Source organism: Leptonychotes weddellii, chromosome 8, assembly GCF_054177405.1.
Source record: "Leptonychotes weddellii isolate Sample4059 chromosome 8, ASM5417740v2, whole genome shotgun sequence".
In the NCBI taxonomy this organism is placed as follows: domain Eukaryota; kingdom Metazoa; phylum Chordata; class Mammalia; order Carnivora; family Phocidae; genus Leptonychotes; species Leptonychotes weddellii.
In genome coordinates, this window is record NC_138376.1 from 80465082 (window position 1) to 80479025 (window position 13944).

At 39.5% G+C, this 13944-nt stretch overlaps 1 protein-coding gene across 4 annotated transcripts in view; it reads right to left on the bottom strand.

Moving 5' to 3' along the window:
* The window catches only part of ATG5 (autophagy related 5), a 119774-nt gene that overhangs the window by 42708 nt on the left and 63122 nt on the right, over positions 1-13944 (bottom strand). For all 4 annotated transcript variants that reach the window (XM_081828748.1, XM_081828751.1, XM_081828750.1 and 1 more), the window contains one exon: positions 5250-5344. In XM_081828748.1, coding sequence (XP_081684874.1) covers positions 5250-5344 — 95 coding nt within the window. The remainder of the gene's footprint in view (positions 1-5249; positions 5345-13944) is intronic.

Genomic DNA, 13944 nt, shown 5'->3' on the forward strand with positions numbered 1-13944 from the left:
GTTTTCTTGGGACCTTAGGGTTGCTGGCCTCTTGTTTTCCCAGCCTGTCTTCTGCGGGAGGGGCCTGCCGCGCTGTTACTCAGGCAACCCTGTTTGGGCGGAGTTGCCCTGCCCCACTGTGGTGGGGGATGTGCTCAGCGGGAATCAGTCTTTGGGGCTTTTGTTCTCTGGCGGCTTTCCCTGGTGGCTTTCCGCGTCTCTTCCGTGAGTCAGAGCAGAAGAGACCGTTTCCAACCCTCTGCCTCAGAGCAGAGAGACCCCAGTCTGTTCTTCAGTGAGCTCTCCAGGCCACACCGTCTCCGCTTCTGTCCGTGCTGCTATAAACTGCAGTGGCCTGGGTTGTGCGCCCCTCCGCAGCGCTCCCAGTCCTGCCTCCAGGTCGGAGCACAGCTCTGCCCTTTGTGCTTCTAAAACCGCCAGCCGCTCCAAGTTCGTGCCCCCGCGACCCCGCTGCTCCGGGTTTCCGACCTGGGGGCTGCAGTTTGCCCGCGCGACCCCGCCGCTCCGGGTTTCCACCCCGGGTGCTGCCCTAGAGCCCTTTCCCCGCCAATACCGGTCTGCGAGTCTGTGTCCCATCCGTAGCGCGCGAGGCTGTCACTCACCGGCGGTGTAGGATCCCCACGGCCAGGCACCCTCCCGCTGCCGTTTATCTGCCGGCGGAATCACGGCTCCCCGCTTCGTACCTCAAAACCAACTGACTGCGATATTCTGTTTGTAGAGATCCAGATCTTCTTACATCTCAGGCTGGTTTCCTGGGTGCTCAGAGTGGTCTGGTAGATATCCAGCTCAATTCCGGGGACCAGGTGAAATAGGGTCCCCTACTCCTCCGCCATCTTTCCCCCCTCTCCGTACACTGCTTTTTCAACCCTTCTAACACTTCTAGCTCTTTTTCATTTTCTCCTGCTCTTCTCCCCTCATTTTAATTTTATTTATTTTTTCAAGATTTATTTATTTGAGAGAGAGAAAAAGAGAACACACATGCATGGTGGGGGGGTAGAGGGAGAGGAAGAGAGAGAATCTCCAGCAGACTCCCTGCTGAGAATGGGGTCTGAGAAACATGGGGCTGGATCCCAGGACCCTGAGATCATGACCTGAGCTGAAATCAAGAGTCAGACGCTTAACCGACTGAGCCACCCATGTGCCCCTTGGTTAATTTTAAAAGTGTTTTGTTCTCTTAACTACTACAGTAGCACTATCCTTTAAAGTCACCATACATTTAAATCCAAGGAAAACTGCTAGCTTTTTCAGTTTGGGATTATTTTTTTTGTTTTATTTTATTGTGTTATGTTAGTCACCATACATCATTAGTTTTTGATGTCGTGATCCACGATCCATTGTTTTTGTATAACACCCAGTGCTCCATGCAGTACATGCCCTCCTTAATACCCATCACCGGGCTAACCCATCCCCCCACCCTCTCAGTTTGGGATTATTTAACTATAAAGTCTATTTTTAAGCTTTAACATTATATGAGCTTCGGTGACTTTTTTTTTTTTTTATCTTTGGTGTTTTTAATACCCTATTAATTTAATACTTCAAATTAAGTAATTATGAAGTACTCACAGTATATGAAAGACTGTGCTAAATCCTACCACACAGATTTTTTTTTATTTAATCCAGCCTTGCCTTCAAAGATACCACTAGCATTTTGAGAGTATTATTGCATTCTGGACGCAGGCTATATCAAGAACTAACTTGGGCAAAGTGCCTGAATCCATCTAGATTGAGAGGTGACTTTCAAATTGTCAAGCCCCAGGAGGAGTGGGGTCAGGCCACCTGAGCCAATCCCACTTGTCCCCACCCAACCTCCCCTTCTAAGCTTGGCCCTAAAGTGGACTGCTGCTTAAAAACCATTTCTGAGGGGGGCCTGGCTGGCTCAGTCAGTAGAGCATGCAACTCTTGACCTCAAGGTTGTGAGTTCAAGCATCACACTGGGCACAGAGCTTACTTAGAAAAAAATTTTTTTTTAATTTTTAAAATCCACTTAGAAAACTTAAGGACTACTCTGAAATTCTATAACCTTTTATTGTTTTTAATATGTACTTTAACCACCAATATCCACATCAGTGATGGTGAAGAAGTAGACTCTCTCTACGGGGTTTATAGACTACATGAAGAATCCTACTCACTGTAGGTATTATACTTAGTCCATAAAATCTGGCTCCATTTTGGCTTTTCTCTGTGGAATAACTAAAAGCATATCACTAGTGAATCTAGCTCTGTAAAAGTTTCTCTTACAGAATGCCTAGGTGGTCAGTACAGAGGCATCTAATGTGAGGTATTTCTTCTCTCATACAGCTAGGCTTCCTGCCATCTTTCTTTCTCACATCATTTTATGCAACTATAGGAACCATTCTATTTGCCCACTGTCAAAAAGAACAGTTTTCCAAAACTGTTGCACCCCTCTCTTTTCAGCAGATAGCTTTATTACTCGTTACACAGAAAAGGCTTATGCTTTCCCACATGAGTAGCAACGATTTTTCCCCTCCTATTCCTTAACAGTTCTCTGCAAACCTCTCGTCTGCTGGGTTAACCTTCACTGTTAATCCTGATCCCCAAATGCTTTGCTCCACCAATTACTTTCCTTCTTATTTGATAAACACATTCTTCCATAAAATAACCTAAAAGTCTTTTCAGTCCTAGCCTTCCCATGCCTGAGAAAGTTTAGCTTTCTCTAATAACCTACTAGGTTTTCTCCTTATGTATAATGAAAAAAAAAATGTTATCACATTTCTTTTCCCTTGCTCTGGCTACAAAAATACTTGGGGTCAAACCTGCAGGTCAATTTTAATAAATCTGAGTATCTCACTCATTCATAGCTTATGTAATTTCATGCTGAGTTTCCATTTTTTATTTTCAGTAGTTTTGATTTTAAATTCTTTTCTATTTTGTGATTATAAATTCTTGTAAATTACATCAGATGTTTCATGATATGTAGCTCTGACTCTAAATTCTTTTGTTTTCTAATTATTTGTGTTAATTGCCTCAGATTCTTCATAATACAAGATTATATATAAATAAATAAGCTGTGGTATTTCCAAACCCACTGTATAATATCTGTGATTAACAAAGACTTGTGGAATTAAAAAAAGGAAGCAGAGAAGTGTGGCTAATTAGATCATCTGGTCTTATTCCAACAGGAATTTTTCTCATTTTATTTCTATTGTACATATTATGAATCCATGATTTAAAAATAATCTAGGGGTGCCTAGGTGGCTCAGTCAGTTAAGTATCTGTCTTCGGCTCGGGTCATGATCCTGGAGTTCCAGGATCGAGCCCCGCACCCGGCTCCCTGCTCAGCAGGGAGTCTGCTTCTCCCTCTGTCCCTCACCCCGCTCGTGCTTGCTCTCTTTCTCTCTCTCTCTCTAATATATATATATATATATATATAATCTTAAAAACAGTCTATCTACCATTATGTTAATGAAATCAATAACAAGATACCTTATTTAAATCAGAAACACTTTTCATTCTTTGAGTATACTGGGATTTTTGTTTACTTACTTTTAATTAAACAAACTGTTTTCCTCTTTAATACAGTTATATAATTGATGCCTCTATAAAAGATTTAAAAAATTGGGGCACCTGGGTGGCTCAGTTGTTAAGCGGCTGCCTTCGGCTCAGGTCATGATCCCAGGGTCCTGGGATCGAGCCCCACGTCGGGCTCCCTGCTCAGCAGGGAGCCTGCTTCTCCCTCTCCCTCTCCCTGCCGCTCTGCCTACTTGTGCTCTCTATCTCTCTGTTGAATAAATAAATAAAATCTTTAAAAAAAAAGATTTTAAAAATTACTATAGAGTCACTATGAGTAAAGACTGTGGGACACTGAAAATGGCTACAAGGGGAACTTATGACACAACCTCTCTGAGTTTGAATGGAAGTTCTGCTTGATTAGAGCCCATATCTGTGATATTATGTTTCCAATTTCTATTCTCAACTGCTTTTTCTCTAGAGATAGTAAGTAACTTACTTTCTGGAATACCATTCACTCAACAAATATTTACAAAGTAGTTGCTATATGCAAAGCACCTAGAAATTTTATTTTATTTTATTTTAAGATTTTATTTATTTATTTGACAGAGAGAGACACAGCAAGAGAGGGAACACAAGCAGGGGGAGTGGGAGAGGGAGAAGCAGGCTTCCCACGGAGCAGGGAGCCCGATGTGGGGCTCGATCCCAGGACCCTGGCATCATGATCTGAGCCAAAGGCAGACGCTTAACGACTGAGCCACCCAGGCACCCCGCACCTAGAAATTTTAAAGCACTCTACAGAAACAGGAGTTTCTTCACCCCATGAAACTGTGCTATAAGGAGACTCTACTTACCTATTTTGTTGTACAACACTAAAGACTCACCATTTAAAACAAATACATCAATTCCCCTCATCGGTGGTAGCTACGTTTTACAAAGTCACTGCAAACACTGAATTAGCAAATACTGAGCCACTGTTCCTGGAGGAAATATAGGGTTGGGTTACTGTGTGTCTCTGGTCACAAAATGTTCTCCAACTGACCAATACATAACCTTGTTTTATGTGTGTTTCTTTCTCTTTTAATTTATTTATTTTGAGAAAGAGAGAGAGAGCACACACATGGAGGGGGGGGCGCAGAGGGTGAGGGACAGAGAGAATCTTAAGCAGGCTCCACACCCAGCACGAAGCTGGACCAGGGCTTGATCTCACAACCCTGAGATCATGACCTGAGCCAATCAAGAGTCAGATGTTCAACTGACAGAGCCACCCAAGCGCCCCATATGTGCATTTCTTTTTAAAGACGGCACTTCAGCACTACTCTTGGGAACCATTTTAAACAACAAAATCATCAATAAAAAGCACAAAAGTGTAAAAAGCATAGCACTAAACAGGGAAAAGAAACTTGTTTATAGCAGGAAAACAGAAACAAGAAGGTACGGCATTGCGGAATATGTGAATGTTGGGTGAATCAAATTTTCTGTAGCTTTGCACACTTCCATGAGAGTGCTGCTGAGTACTGACTCTGGCTTACAAATAAATTTTAGAAAGCAAGCAAATCTGCAAATAAAGAATCCGCAAATAATGCGGATCAACTGTATATGAGTCAAATATTTCAGTGTAGTCTCTGACTTGATTGTCACCAAAAGATAAGCTCTGGAAAGCCCTAACAAATATCCTTCAGTTACTATGCAAATTTAAAGAGTTTTGGACTACACTACTTCAAGAAGTAAGATGTCTGAGGCATTCACAAGTTGGTATTGTTAAAAATGTTACTTCCTACCTGATATATTCTAAAAGGGATAAAACGAAATCCATTTTCTTCTGCAGGATATTCCATGAGTTTCCGGTTGATGGCCCAAAACTGGTCAAATCTGTCTGTAATGATAAATTATTTGTTATTAAAAATGAACATTATAATTTAAAACCTCACATGAAGAAATGAAAGTTGTTAAACATCCTCTTAGAAGTTTCTGAAAAAGCATCATTTATATATTATTTTTTAAACTTATCTTTCCATAACTAAACGGAAAGCAAAACATAAATTTTTCTACATTTTGCTTCCTCTTCCTAGATATTTGCATAGACATTTCATCTCATAAGAGAAACCCTGAACAGATGACTACTTGTGTCATCAAGGCAAAAAACATCAGATAGGGATGAATGTCTAGATTCTCTATCCTATTGCTTACTGTCTAAACAATAAAAGGACAGCTTCAAGTGATCTAAGTCTTTTTTTTTTTTAAGATTTTATTTATTTGCAAGAGAGAATGAGAGACAGAGAGCATGAGAGGGAGGAGGGTCAGAGGGAGAAGCAGACTCCCTGCTGAGCAGGGAGCCCGATGCGGGACTCGATCCTGGGACTCCAGGATCATGACCTGAGCCGAAGGCAGTCGCTTAACCAACTGAGCCACCCAGGCGCCCCAAGTGATCTAAGTCTTAACCAGAACTTATTTAAAGAAACAAAATCAAAACACCAAACACAATAAACATTAAACAGTAAAAAAGACAAAATTACAGGAAAGGGTTTGAAGGAAATGTGGAACTGACACTTAAGCATTAACTGTTGATTGCAGCTTAATCTCAGTGATTAAATAACTCCTTTTTAAGTTTTTTGGGCTCAATTTAAAAAAAACCACTTTACTAAGATATAATTCACATATCATAAAATTCACCCTTTTCTTTTGTTTTTAAATTCACCCTTTTAAAGTGTACAACTCAGTGTTTAGCATATTCAGAGCTGAACAACCACTGGCAGTATCTAATATCAGAACATTTTCATCCTCCCAAAAAGAAACCCATACCCATTAATAGTTACCCATCTTTTCCTCTCTTCCTATCCCCCTAGAAATCACTAATCTTTATTCCAGACATTTCGTATAAATGGAATAATACGTGACTTTTGTAACTGTTTTTTTCCCTTAGCTTGTTTTCAAGGTCCATTCAAGTTGTAGCATGTCTCAGATTTCATTCATTTTTATGGACAAATATTATTTCATTGTATGGAGATAAATTTTTTTGTTTTGTTTACCCATTCATCAGTTCATGGAAATTTGGGTTGTTTCTACTTTTTGGCCATTATGAATAATGCTACTATAAACATTCACATATAAGCTTTTGTATTGGATGTGTATCTTCAATTCTCTTGGGTATAAACCTAGGAGTGGAAATACTGATTTATATGATAACTGTTCAACTGCCATATGGTAACTATGTTTTCAGAAACTGCCGAACTGTTTTCCAAAGAGGCTACATCACTTTACATTCCCACCAGCAATGTATGAGGGTTCCAATTTGTCCACATCCATGTCTATGCTTGTTACTGCATATCTTTTTTTTTTTTTTTAAGATTTACTTATTTAAGAAAGAGCATGGACAAGTGGGCCTGTGGGGGGGAGGAAAAGAGAAAGAGAGGGGGAGAATCCTCAAGCAGACTCCCCACCAAGCGCAAGAGACCAACATGGGGCTTGATCCCAGGACCCCAAGATCAGGACCTGAGCCAAAATCAAGAGTCGGTGGCTTCACTGACTGTGCCACCCAAGTGTCTCCCCACCCTTTTATTAGAGTCACACTAGTGGGCCTGAAATGTTATCTCCTTATGTTTTGTTTTGTTTTTTAAGACATATTTATTTGAGAGAGAGCGAGCGAGCATGCGAGAGTGGGCCTAGGGGCAGAGAACCTCCAGCAGACTCTGCGCTGAGCATGAAGTTCCAGGCAAGGCTCAACTCAAGACCCTGAGATCATGACCTGAGCTGAAATCAAAAGTAGCTGGATGCCCAACTGACTGAACCACCCACGCACCTCTCTCCTTATGGTTTTGACTTACATTTCTCTAATGAGTAATTATGCTGAGCATCTTTTCATTTGTTTACTGGCCATTTACATATTTATTTTGGAGAAATGTCTATCAAATTCTTTGTCCCCTTTCTAAGTGGGTTGTTTGTCTTTTTTACTGTTGAGTTGCGAGTTGTTGTTTTTTTTTTAAATGTATTCTGGCTAGAAGGCTCTTACTGATAAATCTATGCAAATATTTTTTCCCATTCTGTTGTTTTTTAAGTAACTCCTTTTTGACTTACCCAGAATCCTACCTTAAAATTATTTTTTATACTCAGAAATTTATCTCAGAGTCAAATCTCTGTAAAGTACATGAATAGTACCAGAATTTCAGTTCAGCTTGGTATTAAAGCACATTCTCTACTATTAGACTCGTCTCAATCCAAAGTATTGCCAATGTGTTGATACAGTTTAGGTCACTATAATTATATAAAACAATATAGTTTTTTTTTTTTCTTCTATCCCTGTCCTAGAAGACTGGGACAGTCTCTAGGCCTTCTCTATTCTCATTTTCAACTTCAATCTGGAAGTTCATACTGTATCAGAACTGGTAGGATAGGTAACTCAGAATCCAGGTAGTCTAATGTAATTTCACAGATGATAATGAAGGCCTAGGTTGTTATGAGTTTCATGAAGAACTAAGACCAGACTCTCAGTCTTCAAAGCCTGATTCAAAGCCCACAACCGTTTCAACAGTTGCAACCACAAAACTGCATCTTAATGCTAAGAGTAGCTCCTTTAACCACAGTCCTTCCATATATGAATCAAATATTCTTTCAATGCTTTTTAAAAAGTATCTTTCTATCATCAAGTATCAAGCAAGAGTGTGATAGCTAAATAAAATGATTCTTCATGATAACCTGAAATTTTACTCACTGCCTCATCATCAAATCTCTAGCACCTACCAAGGTGCATGCATAACATACGCTCTTAAATCAAAGAACAAACAAGAAAATACTTTTTTTGAAAACATTTTGGGTTCCAATCCTAGGTATGCAACTAAATAGCTACGTGACTAGAAACAAATCAATTGAAAATTCACTTATAGATGAAATACAGAGGTTCAATTAGTTTCTAATACCTGTTCCAAAAACAAAACTTTATAATTATCTAAGATACCCTCTTTTATTAAAATAGCATTTGCTAAAAACCACAAGCAAACCTTTATTACAAGAGAGATCTAGATTGTTTTTAACAGTGCTTTTTATTTTTTTTTATTTTTATTTTTTAAAGATTTTATTTATTTATTCATGAGAGACAGAGAGAGAGGCAGAGGGAGAAGCAGGCTCCCAAGGAGCAGGGAGTCCGATGTGGGACTCGATCCCAGGACACTGGGATCATGACCTGAGCCGAAGGCAGACGCTTAACCATCTGAGCCACCCAGGCGCCCAACAGAGTGCTTTTTAATAAAAAACAGTGGTTCTTAACCAGGAGAGACTTTTGCTCACCAGTGGGTCTGGAGACATTTTTGGCTGTCACAACTGTTTATGTGTGATACTAGTATCTAGTGAGTAGAGGTCAGGGGTGATGCTAAACATACTACAATGCACAGGACAGTTCCCCACAACCACGAATTATCTGACCCAAAATGTCAGTAGGAAGGAAAGCAAACACAAACAATAAAAAGTACAGAAAGGCAATTAGTCAAGAGTTTTTACATACCTATATGGCAAAAAAAATAAACTGGAAAAAGGAACATTATTATGCCCATTATCATTTAATGACTCTAAGCTTCAAAATGACCCTTTAACATATGTCCTGCCATAACAGACACAATTGAAGCATTCCTTTTCTTTCTGCGTGGGTGCCCACACGCGGGAGCCCACACACGTGAGCGGGGGACGGGGGGGGCGGGCAGAGGAAGAGAAAGAATCTTAAGCAGGCTCCATCAACGCAGGGCTCAATCTCATGACTCTGACATCATGACCTGAGCCAAAACCAAGAGTCAGATGCTTAACCGACTGAGCCACCTAGGCGCCCCTGAAGCATTTCTATTCTTACAACCACATTAAGCTTTCTCAGTAGAGGGCTAAAAGGACACTGCAAGGAGAAAGAGCTTCCTGCTTGCATAGGCACACTGAAACCCCTAGACCCTGTCAGTCCCTGATTTCCTCTGGAGGCCCACAGGGTGGCTTACTTGCTGCTTCCCATACAACTGCCACTCCCTCTGCATGCCCAGACCACTTGTTGCTAGTGGCCTGCACTCCAGTTGTCCTGACTGCCCGGTGACTGCAGACCAGCTCCAGTCTGGGCAGAAGAGTGAATTTCTCTACTAATCCAGTGGATTGAACTATATCTCCCCCCACAAGTTCTAAATCCAGTCTTGGCTAGAGGATCCTTGTAAGTGTGACTTTCCTCCCTTCGCCCTAGAGTACCATATGCAGTTTTCTTATATCTTATAGTCACTCTTTCATCAGAGTTTAATAATTCTTCATATGGAACTTACCCTGTTTAACCCTCTGATTTCTACCTCCTCACTGGACCCAGTCTGATACAACTATGTTTAAAAGGAATAAAGACATAATAAAAGATATGTATTAATTAATAGTAGCTTTCATTCTTCTTTTATAAGAAGGTATTGAGGAAATAGGTATTTCCTCAATAATACTAAAGACATTCCAACCAAGAATAATCTAGCTTTTATAAGTCAATGTTATTAACAAGACACAAGTAGAAGGAACTAAAAAAAAAGCAGTCCTGAGATTGAGTGTATAACCAATCACCTTTCACACTGAATTCTGTAGTATCAGTATTTCTTCTATCCCCTAGTCAATAACTAAAATAAAATTGGAGTTAGGATGCATTACTACCTTCCTACATGTTGATGAATCAAGAAGATACTAACTTGTTACCAAGGAATACTTTGAATATAACTATGCTATTAGTTATTATAATTAAGTCATAAAAATTATCAGTCATAAAAGCAATACCTACAAGTAAAAGAAGCATAATGGTCTTTATCTGTTCGTTTTTTAAACTATAATTGTAAGTAAATATACATCAATTTCAAGAACTTTCACGTTAACTTAATTCTAAATCTAAAACAGAACAACTAAGTCGGAGAAAATTAAAACTATCGGTCACTTAGTTTATTCAAAGAACTGGAGAAGGGAAGATAACTTATATCCTTCTTGCCAGAGCTATTAACAATATGACTAATAAGTTGGTTTCTGTTTTTTAAACTTAGCTTATTCATTTAGGAAGGCTACAAAATTAAGAATCACACAACTGAAGGACTGCCTTATAGAAAGTGAATCTATTTTTGTAATAAAGATATTAAAAATAGAATTCCTCAAGATCCTGGTGGTCACCAACTTTTCTTTCTCATTACTGAATTAAGCTTCTATATTGGTCTTGGAAATTTTTAAAAATTCAGGAAAAAACATTTTTAAAAATCAAAATCTCCCGAAGAAGCTTAAGAAATAAAGTTTTCTTTTCTCCTCACGTGGAAAAAACTGCAAGAAAAAAGTGGCAATTTTAAACAATGTATCTGTTCTTCCACTTAAGCCTTATGAGTGGCAAACTCAAGGCAAAATAAATTCTAACATTCTAATGTCACAAACAATACATGTGTCTAAAAGCTCCCCAGGAGACATGGAGGACATCTAAGGGACTACAGGGACTGCTGTTTAGCTTCAGTTCAGCAATGTGGCATTGCTGGCTGGGACCCTCAAACTATAGGAAAGGAGGCAGCCTCCACATGCGTGCTCTATCCACTTCCTAGTCTTTTAACATCTGTGATGTAAAAAAAAAACATATTTACAGCATCCCGAATAAGTGTCAGCACATAAAACATAGACTTGAAGCTTTTCTTTGAAGAGAAAAGCAAATAGTTGAAAATCACAGCTTCAGAAAATTTTGCATTTATCAACAGTATTATTCGAATCAGTACTACAACTGACCTTGTAATATATGTAGTGTTTTGACCAGAGGCTTTCAAAATACGTAACAGAAAGTATATCCAAGTAGAAATCTATTTGAATTACTTTCTTCATATGTAATATGTAAACATCTTTGTAAAGCAAAACAAAACAAAAAAATGAATAACTTGGTACGTTGCCAAACACAGGTGCATTAAATAGGCGACCTGTATCTTCAAACTCATTTGTCTTCTAAGTCAAGTCAAATTAAGAGAATCCTAGGTTAATAGGGTGTTTAGCTGAGCCACGGCACGGAGCATTCTCTCTGTGGCAACACATCCACTGGTGCTTGGATGCTGCTCAACAAACTACACCCACGCATCTCTACGAGCCCTTCTCTTTGAGGTTTAAAGTTCCTGAGCTATATCGGTCGGGAGGCCCTTACCAAAGCAAAGAAGCCTTGGGAAAGCTTAGGGGCCCCTGAGAATTCATCATGAAGGTAGAAGAAGGCAAGACCAAAGGGCTGGCCTCCACATTAAGGCTGAAAGGAGTGCCAGTCCTGAAGAAGGCTAATCCCGAACATAAACAATCATCTTGGCAGGAGGATTGTACCCTGGGGGAATTTGTTGTTTGAATGAATCAAAAGAGTAATAAAACCTGGATCTCAGGAAAATTTCAACCTGGGCTACCAATTGTCTCATAATAAACTAAGCGATGACATTTACTCCTTTGCCCTACAATAGAAGTGCTACCATCTGGAAAACTGACATTAAGGAAAGTAATCAATATAAATACATATTTAGGGTGTAATTTATTCTCTCTGTATTCACTGCCACAACTTTTCATAAGCACTGAACCACGGTGACAACCTAATTGGACTCTGTCCTTCCACTTGTATCCCTGCTACAGAGCATTCAGAATGGTCTTATAAAACATAAATCAAATTGTATCATTAATGAGTGATTTTCCACACATGTTTCTAATGGGCCATGGAATAATGCTTTATGATGTACTTTAACAATATGGTTTTAGAAGTACTAGAATCATTACTTAAAAATCCACTGCACTCACTTTCTTATTGCCTGCAACGGGGGAGGACTGCTCTCTGCCCAAACTGCATGTGAACAACTAAAAGGTCTTTCCCTCTCACCCCCTGGAAACGCAGGTGCTCCTGAAGTCCTCTGAGATCTCACTGCCCATCAATCTGTTCACTTACTAAGCTCCAAGTCATATGATTTTTCTTTTCTGTCCCTAGAAAACACCAAACTTGTTCCCCTATCATAGCTTGGAATCCTTGCTTTTCTTCACAAAGCTGCTGCTTTCTGATCATTCAAGTCCCAAGAGAAGTAGCACCACCTCCTCAGAGAAGATCCCCTCAATTCAAAGTGAGGCATTGTTCTATTTTCTATCTAGACATTTCTGAAATTGAATTTTGAAATTACCCAACTCACGTGTCTAATTATTTCTTGTCTCTCTCCCTCAACTAAATATAGTTCCATGAGAGCAAGGCCTTTGTCTTCAGTCCTAGAAAGTTCCTGGCACAAAGTAGATGCTCAATCAATGTTTAAGCGACTAAATAACGATATGACTGACTGATTTAGGGAAATGGGGAACAACAAAAAGAAGGAATTCCAAATGTAGCATGGCATGGTGGGAAAAAACAGACATTCTGGAGCCACACTGCCTTCGTCTGCTTCCTAGCTTTGCCATTTAATAGCCGCCGGAGTTTGAGCAATATACTTTTAAACTTTGTGTCCCAATTTCCTATAAATGGAACTGCCTGTAAAATGAAGATATTAATAGTACATATTCATAAAGTCATTGGAAGAAGTAAATTAGTTAATACATGCAAAACACAACAGTATCTGGCACAAAGTAAGTATTACATAAGTGATCTTAGGCTGCCTCAGAGTCAACAAAAGAAGACACTGGGAAGATTCAGCAACAAGGTAAGTGAACTGTCAAAACCAGTATGGGAAAGTGGTTCTGCCAAAACCTCATCATCAGAAGACTGCTGGAGCGTTCAGTCTGGCTCAGGGCCAGAGAGCTTGCACCACTCACATCAAATTCTGTGTGAATGCTGCCTCCTGGAGTTATGCAACTGAGTGGCCTTTGTTAACCAGGTGGGAAGACTGAGAGCCATAATACAATCCAGCTGCAACACTTTACAATACCAAATTCCCTTCATATCCCCTTCTGCTTCCTCCAACCATTTCAACTACCATATAAGCCCTATCTTCTCATGCTGTGGAAAAAATTTAGTTACATTTATCTTCCATCAATTACGATTGCATTAATCTCCAGAAATGGGGAAATGAAATGGTGAAATGGTGGTGGGAGCAGGAATGGTGGCCCAAGAACACCTAGGTCAACATCTGAGTCCTCAAGTCTTGGCAGGCTCATCTGAGTTCTATCTCTACTATCTTTAAGATCTAATAACAATTCCTTCTCAACCCCTCCCTCTCCTAACATATCTTAAAATATTACAACAGAGGGGATAAGCATGGTGGGAAAAAAAAATGAGGTTTCTTGTTGATCTGGGAAGATGAGAGGCTCAAAACTGTTATACTTTACAGCACAGGTCTATAAACAGAGCCAGTAAAAACCAGTTACTTCATAAATGGTTTAAAAAACATTGCTGGAAACTTAAAGAAAACTAATCTTAACTGGAATTTGAAAAAGCAGATTGTAAATTTTAATTTCAACATCACAATAAACCATAACTGCAAGTTATAACATCTCTAATGTATTCCAACAGTCAATCCCAGTAATTGACTTTATTTT